Genomic DNA, 18,560 nt, shown 5'->3' with positions numbered 1-18,560 from the left:
AATACCCTCTGGCCGACAGCATCCCATGGAAGTAGCAGAGGTACCTTTAAACAAGCTAGCTGAGATGCAAGAAATACTCTAGTTAGAGCAGCCTGGATTCAGCACTGACTAATTTATGTCACAGATATTGCAGCCTGTATTTCCTTTGTCAGGATCTCATCTATGTGCTCTAACCGGAAAACCTGAGAGCCCCAAAACTGCATATATAGCAGAGTCTGAACTACGGAACTGCAAGAAGCTCCAATCCCCTGCAGTTCATGGTTAGAAACTTACTGATAGGCCATGAATATAGGAAACTTGCCCTGGACAGAAAAAGGAGGATTCATTTACCATGCCTCCAAGCCAACACATTTCCTCAGCACTACATCCACACAAAAATGTGGATTACTGGAGTGCAAATATGAAATTAGTTTCTCAAGCAGTTTTTGAAAATTTCATACAGAGAGTCTTATAAAACATGTCAGCTGTGACTGAGGAACTCCTAACTGGATCTATTCAAAGCCTTAACTCCAAGCACTGCAGAAAGATTTAACAACTAGGTAACAAGCGTGGGAAAAACTGTGTGTGGGGAGGTTGAATGCTGAGTTTGTAGGTGTTACAGACTGAGAAGCAGGATGCAGAGAAGACAAAAACGGAGCCTATGAGAAACACTGAGGCTGCTACAGATATCACCGGCAGAGATAAACAAGGCCCCATACAAAGAACATAAATTATTGGAATATACGTACTTTTTGAGCTTTGTACACAAATTACACAGCATTGCAATTTTCTGCTGCTCTTTGTAGTATAAACACTGTGGGTCAAATTTGGCCTAAAGTATTTCCTGTAGGCTAGTGATTAAACTCCATAAATCTGTTCTATTTCTTATTCAAACATTTCTGTCTTCCTAGTCAACAGAATTCCCATGCTAGACTGTGAGTGGCATACCTATACAAAAGTCCCAGTCTCCTGGGACCCTCTGGAGGAAAGAGAATTCATTGCAAAAGGTTTCTCGTACCATTTTGCAGCTCTCTTTTGCAATGCTTCAAACAAGCACTCTTAAATTAAGAACTCTGAGTCAGTGACTATGCATAAAAGAGGGTCTGTTCTCCTGGTCCCCAATATCACTGGACCCATGTCACGTTTCCCAAACTGTAGTTCTTGCTACTAAGGGCATCTTCTCCTGCCACTCATGCAATGGACAAAACATGGACTGCTCTAGAATTCTGCATTCTAAGATAGTTATTCGCTAAGTCAATTTGGGGGAAGTAGAAACACAATCAGTAGGGCAACTTACTCCCGTGGAGCTGGAATCTGCCTTCCCAGACTAATGCATTTCTACTCTAGACCAGCTGGCCGTGCTCATGCACTCCACAGCTGACACGCTGAATGTGCTCTCTTGAGGTACCCAAAGTCATCTGCCCATTGCACCTCAGAAGTAATTTGCAATAATTCCTCGGGCTCCTCATTTAAAAACCTATATTTAAACTTGAATTGCATTACCCCTGCTAATTCCACTTTAACATATTTACTCCAAGCTTAATATCTCCCGCTGTATTAATCCTGCTTTTTACCAATGCAATACAATTTTTTATTTCTCTGATTTCTCTTCCTTCCCCTTGTATATTGGGGTCCAGACTCTGTGCCCAACCAGGCCTACTGAATCTCTGTCTACTCTACTCTTTAAATTTAGAGGATATCCTGTCGATCATACTTCATTGTGCCTATAACCTCCTGAGTTAAGGCATGGACAGACATCTGCGGCTACAACTACCACATGCTCATTTGGCCGTAACTTCATCACGACCCAGAGGAAAGAGACAAGTTCTGTTCATAAATAGCACAGATGATTAGATACAGAAGAAAGGTAAGGCTTTTAACTGCTTCTTCCGTTATCCTCTTCTAAGGAAAACCCATAACCCGTATACAATTTGTAACTTCTATGAGCTCTAGAGTCCTTCTAGTTTGTCAGCTAACTGTTCTCCAGTCCTAAAGGAGATGGATGGATGTTAACTACTGATATAAAACTTCAAGCTAGAATCTTTCTACTCAGTATTCATAAGGGAAGATCTGCTCTTTGATGAAAACCTTTGGGAAAAGCCCACAGTAGGTATGCTGAAGTGAGGTGCTGTGCTGTTCTTTCCTTCTCTTCTCTGTGGTGAGTTAGCTGAAATGCAGGCTCCAAGCATGATGTGAGAGAACACTGCGCTGACAGAGAAATCAAAGTTTGGATGATATAAAAATGCAAGCAGGCTAATCTCTTGTGGCTACTGAAAATTTCACCAACTTTTTTTTTTAAAAGGATACAAAAATCAATCCTATTTCCTTCCAGCTAACTACTTTCTGGCAACCTAAATTCATGTCCCATTTTCAACTCGATACAGTAGTTTCTACTGATGAGGCACAATTAACAATATCTTGATTCCTGAATTTCTGCTGTGACATGACTACACCTAAACTAAAGTAATTTGACAGAGATGAACTATAAAGCAGAAAATAAATTTCTAACACACATATGCATGAATGCACACATTCTACTTTTTTCTTTTTTACATTTACTTGTGAAGTATAAAGCTAGCCTGCCTCATTGTTTTCCTTTCTTGTATTTTTTCTGCTTCCTTTTTGACATCTGAAATATCAAAACCTTTTTCTCTTTGCTAGATGACCCCAACAGCAGCATGACAGGCCTGAAACCTGCTCTACAGCTCTTCATCTCTTCCTCTCTGGGGAAGGGCATGCTGATTTTTACAGCATAAAAAAGAACTTGTCAAGGACCTCCAGAAAAGAGAGGGAATAGATGGCTTGGAATTTCTAAGGCCAAAAACCAGCAGAAAAACACAACTGAAAGAATCCTTATAGGGACAAAGAAATAGTAAAGTACAATGACTCTTTCACCATGTTTTACAGTTCACCTGTGATTTGTGAGTGTAGAACTGTTTGGGTCTACACTTTAGAAATTCCCCATAGGCTTTCAGAAAGACATATACTGTGACCACATTTTCAAATCTGTTCTGAATTTTAGAGCCTTTCCAAATACATTCACTGCTTACCTTCCTAAGTAAGATTGTCTTTCAAATTATAACACCTTTTTTTTTTCTGGCAGTAGCTATGGGTCCTTGGAGAATGGCTGTGCTTGGCAGACAAACCAGAGCGCTGCCAGGAAAGACAGATATTCTTCTAGCACAATGGCTTCAAGTTAGTTTTCTCTCAAGAGAGATTTCTTCTTCTTACAGCCTAATGTGAAAGGACATCACTGTTGTATCTGAAAGTTTTATGTTTTACAAAAGAGGAACAGTAAGACTGAAGGCGGTAGGAAACAATTTGACTAGTGGTTAATGTTTGTGGGCTGTGCCTCATTAGGCAGCTTAGGGGCATGATCTCTACTCTTAACTAACAATGTTCTTATCCACAGGGCCTCTGATTGATATGCATACAGAAAAATTTCTTCAAAGCAGTATTTAATGGTGCTGCTATAGCAGGGTCATAGGCTATTTAAAGATAAGCTAGAATCAAGCTTTAAAGGACTTAGCTGATGAATAAGCAGATCTCCTACACTGCAAGAATGATAAGCTGTTACAAGCCTACATGTCTAAAGTGCATCCCTTCCCCAGAAAACATAGCAGTTGTTCTCAATACTCTCCGCCCTTGCTGTGTATTCATGTGGCCATATTAGAAATACAGATGCTAAGACTTCTTGAGATAGCAGGAAGACCTATCTTCAGAAGGTATGGAAAAGTATACAAGCAAATACCTATTTTTATAAAAACTGAGATTTTATAAAATTTATGCCAGGTCCTAGACATTTCCATTTTCCTCATACTCTATTGAGTTCTGTGCTTTAATGCAAAGGAAGTCAGTTTCTCTGTACTTTCTCTTCAAGGTGTAAGTGCTAAGCAGTATATACTAGGTAAACAAAGAACCTGTCTTGTTTTTGCTTCCTTAACTTCCAGCAATACTTGAAGAAGTACTTCCCGCCTGGCCTGTTTTTTGTATCAAGAGCAATCAGCACTGAAAATGAAGATGATTCCTAAGTTATCATCAGGGTCATTTCAAGACTTGATGCTGCCAGTGCTAGTTCCACACCAGCTTTTTTTTCCCCCACCAAGTAAACCCCTCTGCCACGTGCTACAGCTGCACTGAAGTAAGTCAGCTTTTTCCAATAGCTCTGGCAGTAGGCAGGAAAAGGGCAGCAAAGAAATGTCATTACCAGCCTTTTTTCTGCACTTGCTTTCTTCCTCCTTTCTCCTCCTTCTTCCTTTTTTTTTGGTTTTTTGTTTTGTTTTGTTTTTAACCTTTACCATGTTAGGGACTTCTTCCCTAACAAGATATTCAGCTATGTCAAAATTTAAACATAATGTCATTGAGGGTTTTCAGGCTGGAAAACAAGAGCAGCCAGTATCACCACCTCGATTTTGCAGAGGGTCTGTGCAGAGAAAAAGCAGCACATTAGCCTAGGCTGTGATAGTGTACAAGTGAGTTTGAACAGATAAACATCAAAGGAACCCATCTGGCCTTGCAGTGGAATCTGTCCCTTGAGATTGTTACTCTTAACAGAGACCTTGGGGTCTTGGCCATGTTTATTATACTTGTGCAATCCCTCCCCAGTTACATTTTTTGTTTCCCATCTACAGACTGAGAGCTGCTGGAGGCAAGAGCAGAGAGAAGAGCTTAGAGCTGCTGCTTCTGTCACTGGCAAGGGAATTAATTTCAGCCTGAGTACCATCTTGCTGATTAACTGCCCTTGTAGGAAAACTGAAAAGGACTATAAGTCCTTAAAGTAGATATAATGCTGCCCTGCGATTTCCAGAGCCCTGCTTTTTTACATTCCCATGGAAAAATATGAGATAACATGTTTAAAAATTCTCTTTCTCATAAAAACGGTAAGGGAACAATCACATTCACAGGACTTTGTTTCTCCAACCTTTCTTCACCTTAAGCAGCGATTTCCAAGCAGGTGATCTGACGGCATTCAAAGGCAAAACCGGCTAGAGAACTGGACATCAGTGTCTCATACGGGTCAGAGACTTGCCAATTTTCAATGATCAATTTGCTGTGGGATCCTCTGGCTGCAGGTAGCAATGATGGGCAAAGATAACTGGGCACTGCTGCAGGCAGAAAGGTTATGCCCACTTGGAAGGGGGATGTTTTGGGACTAAGAACAGGTTCCAACTTGTCCTCCTCACCATGAACTCTCCTTCCACCCACTTTTCCTCATGATGCTGGAAAACAGTAGGGAACACCTAGCACAGAACAGAGTTTGCTGACTGGTAATTTCTCAGGTCAGATTTGCACCATAAAAATGGTCAAGAGGCCATAAGGACTTTAGTTTAGGGAAGAAATTAGGAGGATCTTAGTGACTAAGAGTGCCCCTTTTTGACATTTTCTCTAGGAGCTGATGCAGGTTCCTTTGGGAAAGAGGTGAAAAGAGTGCAAGTTTTTCATGGGCGATGAAACTCTTTAGCCATGGAGGGTCAGGGAGGATGGGACAAATTACTCAGGAGAAGACATACTTGTTCTTGGTGTTGTCAGGGTAGATTATCCTTTCTTTATCATCCCTTCTCCTAGACATCAACAATTCCAAAACCTTGGTTATAGCTTAACCTCAGCTTGAAGCAATAGAAGCTGTTTTATTTTGCCTTTATTGGAATCAATTAATCTTCTAACTTAAAAACCACAAGAGGAGTAAGGGGATGAGAAAGGTTGCATTTCAAAGTGGCAATCTGATTCACAATATTAAAATTCATCTTTAAAAAAGTTCAAAACTTAAAAGGGTAAAAATCAAAATCAGAAGTGTTGAAATCACCAAAAGAACAGTGTGAATGAACTAAAGAACTTTTTTTGATTTGTAAGTATGAAAACCTGAGATTTAAATTGCTCATCCTTATTTTGGAAAGACAAAAATCAGTAAAACTCACAAGACGGCAGAATTCATTCCACATCAAACTCTAATCTTAACTAAAAGATCTCACTAAAGGATTATTCTTACAGAACTACAAACTAAGGGGGTTTCCTCCAACAAGAGCATATTCAGTAGTTTAACTTTTTCCAACAGCCTTGCACTGCTTCCTCTTTTTATCCCTGTCCCTAAAAAGCAGTTTAATTTCCATGACTTGCAAACCATTAAAAGCCTTGGAAAAGGCTGAGCAGCAAGAGATACCCAAAATCAGAAACTGTACCATCAACTGAGTAGCAGTACTAAATCTTAAGGTAAATCAATGCTACACTAATTGAAGTCAGCCTGAATCAAGTTATACCTGCAGAAGACCTCTGTGAGTTAACTCTATTTTTAGATTACACAGTAACACTTTGTAAAGGATGTAGAATCTACAGGAAGGCTAAGATGGGAGGGATGAATGGTGGTGGTAGAAAGAGCACGATGGACAGCAAGCCCTAACATCACCTGTAAGTAATGTTATCAACTCTCTCTCTACCCCCATGCCCCTACAGAGTCCCCATATTCCCACGCCCCTAAAGAGTCCCCATATTCCCACGTGTGCAGTGCATTCAAAGACAAGATGGTGGTACTCACCCTACTACCACAATTATAAAATCTAGTAAATTCCAGCCATTGCGGAGGTAAGCGTTGGGGTGAAAGAGAAGTCCATATGCTATTACTTTTAAAAATGCTTCCACTGTAAAAATTATGAGAAAGAGATATTCCACTCGTTCCTGGGGAGAAGACAAGAAAACAAGACAATAGTTAGCATGACTGAAAAACAGTGGAAAAGAACGTTACCTTTTTTTACATTCCATCCATACAGCCTCCAACTCACTGACTCGCTGCTCAAGCACATCTAATGTGCATGACTTGCCAGAAGGCTTTTCTTTTTGCAGCTGCATAGTGTTGCAGCCAGTTCGACAGGACAATGGCAGCAAATTTTGGTTAGGGTCTGAAATCTACTGTCCTAGCCTTGTCAGGGACTGAACATTGCACAGGCCTGTGAAAAGGAGGGGAGAGGGTTAAGCAGGCATGTTCTAGCGCTCAGTCCTCTGCAGGGTTTGCAGTACAATATTGTCAGCCTTCAGAACGAGCTGCATGCACCCAGTCCTTTTCTGTCTCTGAAGAGGAAATGTTGCTGGGTGCAATGCTGTGGAGAGACATGGGGAAAAATAAGAGAGAGGCCCATCAGAGCTTGATGCATGTGTCAAACTGTGCTTTCTTTTTTCACTTGTCTTATGGGATTCCCTTCTCCTTTGCTGGGGAACAGGTAGGCTGAATGTTGGTGACAAACGATTTACAGATCAGGCTGACTAATGCAAGAGGCATTTAGTCATTCCATCAGAAACGTACATGACCCTGTGAAACACAGGCTGCAATTAGCACATCCAAACAAAGTCACTCTCAGTTACAGTATAGTCTGATTCAGGACAAGTGAGCAGACTTTCAAAGGCAGTAAACAGACTCTCTGCCTCTCCTGTCCCTAGGGTTCTTAGCCCCAGTGAGGAATCAGACTAGCAGTACTGCAGAAATGGTACTTCCATCCAACTAAGGGGATCTGCAGCATTAGCTGATCACTACACAAGTGCTGCATGGCAAGCTGGGTGGGAAATAAGTATGTGAAAACTAGATGACAGCAAAAGGAGACTAGGTCCCTGCAAGGTTTAATACGAACTCAATCATTAAAAGTTCATACCATAGAAGTAAAAACCTGAGATAAATACAAATTAAAACAACCTAGAGATTCTAGTTTGGTTGGATCTTGTACCCATCGAAACAACCAGACAGGTCACTATTTTTCTTTTCAGCTCCAAACTGTAATGGCCCTGTTTCAGTTCCAGGTAATTAATGGCACCCCACTAGCCACTAGTTATCAAAAAACACATTAACCAATCCATCTACATGTTTACATTAACATGTTATTTTACATGCCTGCGAAATTCCATCTGAAAGTCGTAGGCACGTGTTTGTGCTTCAAAATATTGCTGTTTTCCCTCAGATAGTGCTATCATAAGGCTTGCAGTATTCCCCTGTGCTTAGTACGGGGAATACCTACAAAGGAAAAAGATTAAGTATTGTTCCTTACTTATCTGATCCATTTGTAAAGCTTTTAAACACGCCCACAGTTTTGCCCTTCATCCTCCCAAGCAGAGATAGATCAGGACACGAAGGATTTATCTCCCTTTCAACTTAAAGAAGGAAACAACAGCATACAGTATTAGTGATTGCCATATCCCCAGCTTTAAATATAATAAGTACATTACCATATATAGCCGAGGAATTAGTACATAATTGCTAACAATCTGCAGTCCAGCCACGGGCTTGGCCACAGAAAAGAGCTCTATAATGGCTTGCCCGTTCTTAGAACGGGCTAATCTGGCCTCCCTTCTCTCTGCACTGCAGCTAAGAACTGAATGGGTACAAATTGATGTACAAATCACACTAAAACAAACCCCAGCGATCAAGCTCTAGGCGCACATTTGTAAAGTAAGACGAGCTGTCAGGAGGTCTCTTAAAAAAAATCACTGTGCGATGGGAAGTCTTATGCAGTGGCCTTCTGATTGCCCCGCACCTTTGTGCCGCCACACGCCTTTATTCATCAGGATGGCATGAGGCCAGACTCCAGCCCACACTGCAGGCAGCTAGCCTGCTCAAGAGGCAATGCCCTGGCTCTGAAAGCACAAGGTAAGGCCTGTGTGAAGGCTAGAGGAACACAGAAATGGGCTCCATGGGGGAACAACGTCCCGAGAACTGAAGATGGGAGTAGGGTGTATTGTGCCTGGGATTGAAATGGCCTTGCTAGGGATGAATGAACACCTTTTAAGAAGGAAACGAAGAGCTCTCTCTTGCTGCAACCTAGTCTATTAATGGGCCTCACTGCCTGTTTCAGCTAAAGGGTTTCTGCAGTTGTGAGCAAGTTCTCATTCCCTCCCCCAGGAAGGACCACCAATAGGCCTGACACTCATTCAGACTGCTTTTGAGGTTGCCCTTTCTGCTTAATTCATCTGGCATCCCACTTATAAAGAGAGTCACAGGCTCACTGAGAAGTCCCCCAAAACAGCGCTTCACCTAGAACCCCTCTTGGCAGTCACAGCTGGGACTGATTTCAAGAAGATTTTGAGAAGCCCACCCTCTTAGATGGTTCAGCTCGAAGCAGACTGATGAAAAACAGGAAGTACTACAGCTGACCTGGTGCTGAAAACACTGTCCTTGACTAAAGGGACCTCTGGGCCCTTGTTCCTTGCACAAATGCTGCTGCCAGCTTTGTGTCTGGCATGGCGTTTGCTCTGTGGCTGCAGAGCTCTGCTACGCAGTTGGGCCAGAGGAACCTTTCTGCTCCATAAACTTCCTTGGAATACCTGTATTATCTGCAATCAAAAAGACCAAGGAACCAAATAATCTGGAAAATTCTGGAATAAACTACTTTTTTTTTTGGTCTGTTTAATACTCCACACAATATCCAGAATTTCAACAAGTAACAAGTTCCATTTGGCTGGGTTTGAAAGCCTCAGACCTTTTTGTCTCCTGAAAACGCCTGCGGAACTACAGACTCCTGTTCTGTCACTGTAATAACGCTGTTTGTTGAACCCTGTTACTGAAATAATAATATACCAAAATATTACCCACACACGCGTGTATACCATATATATATACATATATATGTATGCATGCGCATGCACACATGTAACTGCAAGCTGCTTGAATGAAGTCTTGACAATGTGGCAAGATCCATGACAAATAAGGTTCTGTAAAAGCCTCTGCAATGACCATAAGATAGAGAAGGCTGAGCTCAGGAGGGAGGTTTTATGATCCTCTGCACTTAAATTAATGATTTCAGGGCCTAAAACCGAAGGAAAAATAATGGCAAGTTTAAACAGTGCAGCTACTCCAAGATCTTTTCAGAAAACTGCTTTTGCTTACAATTAAGAAGGATTTAAAAAAAAACAGTAATTAATTTGCGTTCCTTTTCTTTCCCTACGCTATAAAATTCAAGAGCTTTCTATGAACACAGTATAGCTCAGAGCAGCGGGCAAAACAGTCTCGACGGGGGGAATTTCACTTAATTTACTGCCAATTAACAGAAATTTTTGACTTCTGATTCGAGTACCGAGACACAAAAACGACGTAAACAATTTAACGCGTAGGGAAACCCCCTTCCTGCCCTTTCCCAGGCTCAGCTTCAGCCCAGGCACCTCTTTTCCCCCTTGCTCGTCTCAGCTCCCCTCGTTTTCGCCACGCGTCGCCCTCCGCCCCTCCCGATCCCTTCGGTGGGCTGCCGGGCGGCGCAGGCGGGCGGCGTCGGGGCTGAGTGGTTTCTTTCTGCCGCTTCCTAACCGTCTCCCCCGTGCCGGCGCGGCCCCTCCGCGGCCACGGAGCACCTCCGGCCGCGTCCCCAACTCCGGCCCCTCGAAGCTGGGGCGCGCGCGGGGCTGTTTCCAGCCGTTGCGGAACCGGCTGGAAGCGGCCGTGACCGGCGCCGGGCGCTTCGTGGCCCCGGCAGCCCCTGCCACCCGGCCCGGCCCAGCCCGCTTTGCATCCCTGCCATCCGCGATGAGGCGCCCTGGGCCCCAGCGTTTCAGGCCCTCGCGGGACGCGGCTCGGCTCCTCCGAGAGGAGAGGAGCCAGTCTGGCGCCGTTTCAAAAGAAACGCTGGTGTTTCTCTGGGGAGAGCTCCCCGCTGGCGGGAAGTTACAGCGCTCCCGAGCGTCGCGGCCGCCTGCTACCTTCTGGGAGGGAAAGGAGATACGAACGGCGTGGTCGCTTACAGCACAGATTCAAAACGCAGGGAACTTATTTTGGAGCTGTATGAAAGAGGCGACGGTGTTTTTCCCTCTGCAGCTGAGGAACGGGAACCGCGGTAAGATGGCCGAGGTACAGGAAGAATATTGTCGGTGGCAGAATTGCAAAGCAGGCGCTTCGTACTTGGGACAATAGTGATGAAAATGGAAAGGTAGAGAAAAAGCCAAAATATGAGCCGAAGAAGAGGAGAAAGGACAGCAGTTGGCTAAAACCGGCCAGTCTCTGGCGCGTACACAGATGTTTTGGGGCTGGCTCCACTGCTTTCTTTTATATACACAGGACGTGAGCATCAGCTACAGTAGCTGACAGATTAGCCAGCACTAGCACTGCCAAGAAACAAATTGCGCATTCTCTTAACAAAGAAGAAACAAACAGTAACTAACTCTTGAGATAGACTCTAACATATATTTCCAAAAGAGGATTACTGTATTAAGTACTAAACCCCTCTAATCCCATCTACGTTCTGAAAATGTTAGGGGTTTGGTTTTGCTTTTAATTTTTAACCTGTACCGAATGACACCCGGGGTCAATAGGAGTCTGAAAACAGGAAGTAAAGCAAGCCTTTGGGGGGAGCTGTGATGTTTTTCTGCCATTAGGAAAGTCCCGCGTAGACCGGTGCTGCTTCTGAGAAACTGGTCCTCAAAGGATTTGCTGCGGCTTGGCCCCCCCGGGCTCTCCGATCCCCATCCACCTGGCAGCACTACGACATTACAGGATTTCCTTTGCAGGAGTTACTCCAGACTCCAATCAGACTCAGGTCCTTGCATTTCATACACCCCCGTCCTAAAGAGTTCACAATCTAAAATTCAGTCATTACCAGTTTTCTCAATCTTCACTTTTTCCCTTTGCTCACACCCAGCCCAGCCTGTGCTACAATCCCCGTTTCAAAAACTAGCCCTTGTACATTTGAAGTAATATGCAGCAAGCCCCGCACATCTATAATCTTTATAAAGCTGCCTGTTTGACCTTAGACCAACTTACGTCAATGTCTGCATTATTATTCCCTAGTGCTTCCCTAAACATAAGAGACTACATTTCTTTAATAACGCAAACACTCAGTTATCTAAGGAAAACAGCAGTGTTTTAAGGGCCTCTGTCATTTAGGATGTTTTGGCATCAATTGTACAAATAACCTCGGAAAGATACAAGTCAGAGTGGAAGCCCTCAGACTTTTTCATAGTAGAAAAAACAATCTTTTACTGATTAGAAGTAAGGAGACTGAACTGCATGCAGTGTTAGGAAAGAAGATCCGGAAAGCTTTATGTAAGAAGTTCCGTGTTTTTAGATTGCAGGTTATCGTCACATCTGAGATGCGGATATCCGCACTGTGTGAATACGCTCACCTGAAGCTACCATTAGCATTAATAACTTTGACCTTCGGTACCGAAGAACCACACGTGTGCACTTACAGGATCAATTCAATAAAGCAGAGGTTAAGACAGGTTTGTCGACATTGGGTTACTTTTGAATGCACTCCGTTGCTCAGGAGGTACTTTCAGCTAAGTATACATGACTATATTGACATGACAAGCATGTGAGGGAATAAAACTTAAAGGATCAAACATGTTTGGGTTTTTCGGTTTGTTTGACACCTGAAAATTACTGTCACTGCAGAAAAATGGTGGCAGTTTCCCTTCACTTGGTAAAGTGAAAAGACTGATAAAGTGGAATACGGCTGAACATAACTGCATTGCTGTTACTAGTCCTAAAGCTAGTCCTAAAACACAGTGTCTCTTCCTCTACCTGTTGCCTAAAAAGAATATTTTTAAATATCAAGCAAAAGAACACTAGCTAATATTACCCGACAAGCGTAAAATAAGGCCAAAGAAGGAAGTAGATGACTAGCATACAACTAAACATAACCCACGGTGTTGTAAACAGAAGTTAGAACAGTTTCTGAAAGGTTAGATTTCCAAGTATGATAATCACTGCCTTCATTCTACACCTAAATTCAATGTCTATTTTATGGCAGGCATTACTGTGAACCAAACCAGTTTGACATCACATGCTGCAGAAATGCCCCCTTTTAACTAACACTGATCCTAAACATGGGAGTTACCGTCACATGCAGCTACTTAAGAAACATCCAACATTTCAAGAATAAACCAGATAAATACAGAATTCACAGTAATCTGAAATGAAAAACTACAAAACAGGAATGTAGTGCAAGCCAGCCTTCAGTACTTTATAATAATTCATAACATGTCTATGATCCACTTAAAGAACTCCCACAGAAATGAATAGAAGAATAGGACATTAGTAGTTTTGAATGATTACAGACCTGAAACACATGCCCTATATTCAAGAGTTCCTTGGTGAACCAACGAACACTTCATGCACAGCTCTCTTACAAGATCTAGTCTAAGCTGCTTATTTTTCTTATGGCGCTTTGACAAAGATCAAGTTGAAGTTATTTATGGGTTCAGTGGAATTCCATTTTGTGTCAGAGTCCAATTGTAATACAAAGCCAAGGTGTAAGGGGGTCAATTCCCTGTGCTAGGTATCTTGTGCAAGCATGTGTTCCCTTTCAGAGAGCCATGTGTTCCTTATTCACTTAAAGCAAAATACAGTTGAGGATGCCATTAGTTTTCTGATTCATCAACATTTCATCTCCATTTTTACTAATAAAAGTGGACAAATAGGCTCCAGCTATATAGAAAAACTTAATTATTGAGAATCTCACATTTCAGAAGGCTTGACATGCCAATCCTGTGTGCACCACAGTACAAGAGGAAGGAGGTTTTGAAGCCTTTTACTGGAGAAGGTTCGGAGCAACTTGACATACTTTTGAAGGCAGCCCTGCTTTGAGCAGGAAGTCGGACTGGACAACCCATATATGTCCCTTTCAACCTATATTTTTTCAAAGATTCTATAGCCGTATTTTCGCACTCTAAATGCTTCTCTAGTCCTCAGAAAAATGTAGAAAACTAGCCAGTTCCTTCCTGATCACCCACTGATGTCTCCCAGCAGGATGCCTCATTCTCCGTGGTTAGGCATGCCCCTTTCTGGATTCATATAAGGGATTATGCATCCAACTGGACCTAAATTTTGGACTCTGGTGCTGATTAGATAATGTCTAACCAGTGTAAGATTTTTCTTTACAGTTTTTGGCTAACAGTAGGGGAAATCTCTTGGGTTTCCTTGCTCAAGATTTCTTCTTTTTTGGACTGAAATGGAACAATAGGATTCTCTCCACATATGAACTAAAGCCAGAGAATATGTTCCTTATGGGCTGGGAGTTTTTTGTGTGACAAAGTATCAAAGACGTCCAACCAGGCCATGTACAGATATTCAAACCTAAACAGTTCTGAGGAAGCAAAGAAAGTCATATGCTAGGTTCTTTTGGTTTGGTCTACTACTTTGATTACATTGAAATGAACTGTCACTTTATATTCTGATCAGACCACTATGAGATTTCCCTTCAAGGGGGAAGCAAAATTAGGGAAGGCAGCATAAGATTTATGACTGTCAGCCTCATTTAGGACCTCTGCAAAAGAATTAAAAGCTGGCTAGGTGTTGTTTTGTTATCATGCCCAGGAATGAAATTTGCCCCCTAGTAAAAGCTTTTTACTAGTTTCCTTTACGCAGTTTTAGATGCAGTGAGGCAGTCCAGTACCTTCTCCCAAGGTTAAAATAGCCATTTGAAACGCCACAGTCAATTGTCCATCTACCAGCCATGGACTGAAGGCAGAATACCCGAGGCATCCATTTAAATCAGAACAGCTTCAGTATGACAGTGCCATCTAATAGATCATCACAAGGCATATCATGTCTCATTCGGCTCTGCAAATGACTCAGGTAAGTTAGACACTGGCTACTCACCACGCTCCATTTTATTATAAAACTTTATTAGCATTATTAATATTAAAACAGTCCCCTCTAGCCTAACCTTTCTGCGCTCAAAACCGTGCTGGTGTTTAGTGCTGAACACTGCTGCCAGGCAGAACAGTAAATATATATCCCACTTGAGGGGATTTTTTTTAAAAATAGCAGTTAAATGATACTGGCTTTTCAGGTCTGTTTATAGAGGGCCTTTACAGCTCATCATCTAAGCAAGACACACTAGCATGCTTGCTCTTGGAAATAAGCTACATGTCACTTCAGCAATGACTTCTAATGATTTTATTGCTTCTTACGATATATGGTATGGCTCATAAAGTCATAGTTCCTGAGTTCTCATTATATGATTATTATCTGATCATGATTACCTGATCAGTGCTTTCAGTACATTATTTTTCAATGAGTTTCTAAACTTCATAGCTGTAGGAAAAAAGTTTAAAAAAGGCAAATCCCAACTGTCTGACTGCTGAAAGGATGTAACGCTGTCCCATGAGATTTATTAATTTTAAGTCAATCACATGATTTCTAGGGCGCACTGATAGTTTTTCCTTGGAACCAACATTATCACAACTGTTGTATGTCTGCCTTGTAAGTCTAGGGTGTTGTCATACGGAACGGTACTTTGAGGAACCTTCATGTTCACGTTCAGTCATCTCTTCTAAAAGCTCACTGAAAATTGGGCCCCAAAATGAAGGACTGAACTTCCTACAGAATTCAACACGTGGATAGCGAGCTCCTTTGGAAATCTGACCATAATGAGAGTTTCTGTATGCCAAGGGTTTTTATAATTCCCTCATGGATAAGGGGTGTGGAGGAGTTGCATTCCATACGCTTAATTTAATGAAGCATCTTTTCTCTCAGGAAGCTTTTTTTTTTTTCTCCTTTTTAAAATGATCCGATCATTCAAAGTTCTGTGAAATTTCATTACATGCCAGGTTAGACTAACATATAGTCTAAATCAGGGAGAATTTTGTTACTAGCTTGAATGTGAAAAGTATTATCCTCTTACCAGGTGGGTCAGTAAATACCTATAGTCTGGATCCCCCATTTCACCTCAACCCCTTCATAACACTCAGAGAACAGTAAAGAGCTGGAAACCTTCTCTCAAACCTCCTTGCAGGGGGAGCCCCAAACCATCAGAATGACTGGCAATGCCTCTCTCATCCAAGCCCTTGATGTTTGTATGTTTGTATGACAGGACAGGACAAGAAGAGGAAGGATAAGGAGAGCTGAAGAAAGAAGTATTTGAGTCGCTAGCATAGGACCATTTATCAGCAAATGTGGGTTCCCCAAGAAGCCATAGCCACATTCAGTAGGATTTAGATCCTCTGTGAATTACTCACAACTACTGTAGGACTTGGACTAAGAACTGTGGAGCCACAAGAGACCCCCTGCAGAAAGCTGGCCCTGAATCTTTGTTTTAATAGGCCAATGAGCAGAGTTTTCTCTGACCGACCACCCAGAAGGGCTCATCAGATCCCACTTTCAAAATATTTCTGTCAAATGCATTTTAATCTGAACACTCTTGTGCATTTTATGATGCCCTAATTTATGTTTTTAATCTACTACAATTCTTTTATAATTGTTTGTGCAGTGACGCCTGACACGGAATGCTTTATAAATAAATTGAATTTATGACTATTTATAACCCTCCCTCTTGAAATTTCTAAGCAAATACAGTGGCCCCACAGCGCAGTTTTGCATGTTCTAGGACTAGGGTCTCTCTGTACGTATTCATACAGACACACAATACACATACATGCATGAGTGAGTGAGAGGGTGCGTGCGACCTTTTCTTTTCACGAGTAATTTAAGGGCATATTTAACATTCTGTTCACACTGCTCATGGCAGACAGGAAAAACACAACTGAAGGGAATGAAACATGAAAAGTCCTTGCAGCTTCTCCATCTCAGTCTCTGTCTTTCCTTCTGTGGGGTATAGTATTTGAGGTTCTGTTTACTACCCCTGAGTAAGTTTCTGTTCGTTTGCTTGCTGCTTGAATGGACAGGGCACATTAGATGAGGCAGCTATAAGGACCTTTGACAACCGGTACATAAAAGTCATTTTATGTCCTTAATGGAAGGCTAATTGGTAATTAAAAACATGACTGTGACCTGTGCGGTACCCAGACAACAGAAATGAACTTCATTTTGAACAGACAAAGTTCACAAGGCTGCAGCTCGGCATAGTAGCAAGATTTCTTCTGGGAAAGGAGAAGTGAAAGACCTGCTTTAGTTTTTAGCAGCTTTTGCTGATTTATGCTTACCTGAACCCCCCACACTTCCGATATTCTTTGCCAGTTCTTCTGTTCCTGTCCCACCAGCCACTCTGCCTACCCTCAAAGTAGTGGCTGCAGGTGTTGAAGGGGACTAGAAATGAGTTCAGATTCCTCATCCCCAGCCAGACTGGGACATGTTTCTTCATTTCTTGTAAGCTAAGCCTTTGTTTCATCCTCATAGGTGCATATATTGGGGACTAAAGGGGAAAATAACAATTTTGACACACAATACCATCTTCCAAACAGTTGGGCTAGCACTAGGTCTGGTGTAATCTAGTCAGGCAGCTTAGCCTGTAGAAGAGACAAGGCAGTGGATCACCCTCACAAAGGTTTCAGAAGCACTCTGGCGGGTGTAGATTAATGCAAGGTCAAGTCATATCAAAATATTTGGATTTGCTTCAAGAAACCCAAACATCTGGGAATGTTAAAATATTTTCTTTCAATAAAAATGTTTAAACATAATGCTCTGTCATTTCTGCACTTAAACTCTCTGAGAACTCACTTGGGAGCAGGGAAGGCGGAAAATCATATATAGAATATTTCAACTTTTCATTCAAATTTTCAACAAAAACAAATTTTGTATATCAGAATTTCCCATAAAATGCCTAGATTTCAACCAATCTTACTAGAAAACAAACAGGAAGGAAAATGGGGAGAAGAGAAACATCTATGAAATGGGTTAATGCCTGCTAATGCATTTAATTCATGAAAAAGGAAGAAAGATTTTTAATGAAGTTCAGGTATTAATGAGGAGTGAATATTGCGCTGATGCCACTTTTTGCATGTAAAAAAAAAAGGCTTAAAAGAACTGTAGTGAACTACTAATTTTCAAGCCGGAGGAGAGGCAAATAATGTACATGCTTTTTCTTACTTTGATAAATCTTTAAAGCAATATTTATTCTCAAGTAGGTACTTTAAAAATAAAAACTATGAAAAATATTGCACTCTGGACAGTAAAGGTCAGTCATGTTATTAATTTTCTATCTTTAATAAAACTCAGCTTAATTAGCTTCTGGCTAGTTTGCAAAAAGGTATTCTCTTCCTACATTCCCTAGGCTTCAAGGGTGGCATATTGCCTGCAAATGCTATATACTGTGGGAACTCTGTCTAAAGGGAAAATTAGGTTTCAGCCGGCTATCTGCAGCATCTAACTCCCGCCCCTAACCAGAATTCCCTTTCATCAGTTACAGGCAAATCCTTATTAAACCCATGGCTCAGGAGGTCACTCCCGGTTAAATGATCTCTAAGAACTCAGCCAGATTTCCTTTACGTCAGACAGGCTACCGCTCTGGTCAGCAAACATTTTGCCAAATGGACTTGAATTTCAAAAATTTTGTGTTCACTTGATGACAATAAGATGTTACACACTTTGTGTTTTCATTTACTCTGTTCCCAAGGCCCTTCTCTCTTCAATCACCTTCAGGCTCTAAGCAAACAGGATTCATATTGATCTGCCTGAAAATTATTTTTAATGCTATTAATGTTATAAGCTGCCATACTGGATGTCTTCCAAGTTTTTCATCCTTACATGTTGTTCTGACTGATCTGCAATACACTAAAACCATAACTTTTGCCCTTCTGCTGGCCAAGTCCCAATTCACACCACAGAAATAAAAGACAGCCAATGCCTGTATTTGAACTCATTTTGGTGGGGCATAAGTGTTTTCTTGTGCTCAGTACATATTCCTTATAGCCTTGCAGACTCTGCACAGTGTCATCCCAAG

At 41.8% G+C, this 18,560-nt stretch overlaps 1 protein-coding gene across 8 annotated transcripts in view; it reads right to left on the bottom strand.

Annotated features, from left to right (window-relative positions):
* Window positions 1–18,560, bottom strand: part of CACNA1C (calcium voltage-gated channel subunit alpha1 C) — a 451,988-nt gene that overhangs the window by 203,008 nt on the left and 230,420 nt on the right. For all 8 annotated transcript variants that reach the window (XM_068947481.1, XM_068947471.1, XM_068947499.1 and 5 more), the window contains exon 4: window positions 6,509–6,648. In XM_068947481.1, coding sequence (XP_068803582.1) covers window positions 6,509–6,648 — 140 coding nt within the window. The remainder of the gene's footprint in view (window positions 1–6,508; window positions 6,649–18,560) is intronic.

This window comes from Struthio camelus, chromosome 1 (genome assembly GCF_040807025.1).
Source record: "Struthio camelus isolate bStrCam1 chromosome 1, bStrCam1.hap1, whole genome shotgun sequence".
NCBI classification, from domain to species: domain Eukaryota; kingdom Metazoa; phylum Chordata; class Aves; order Struthioniformes; family Struthionidae; genus Struthio; species Struthio camelus.
This window is presented reverse-complemented; position numbering and strand designations above follow the sequence as displayed.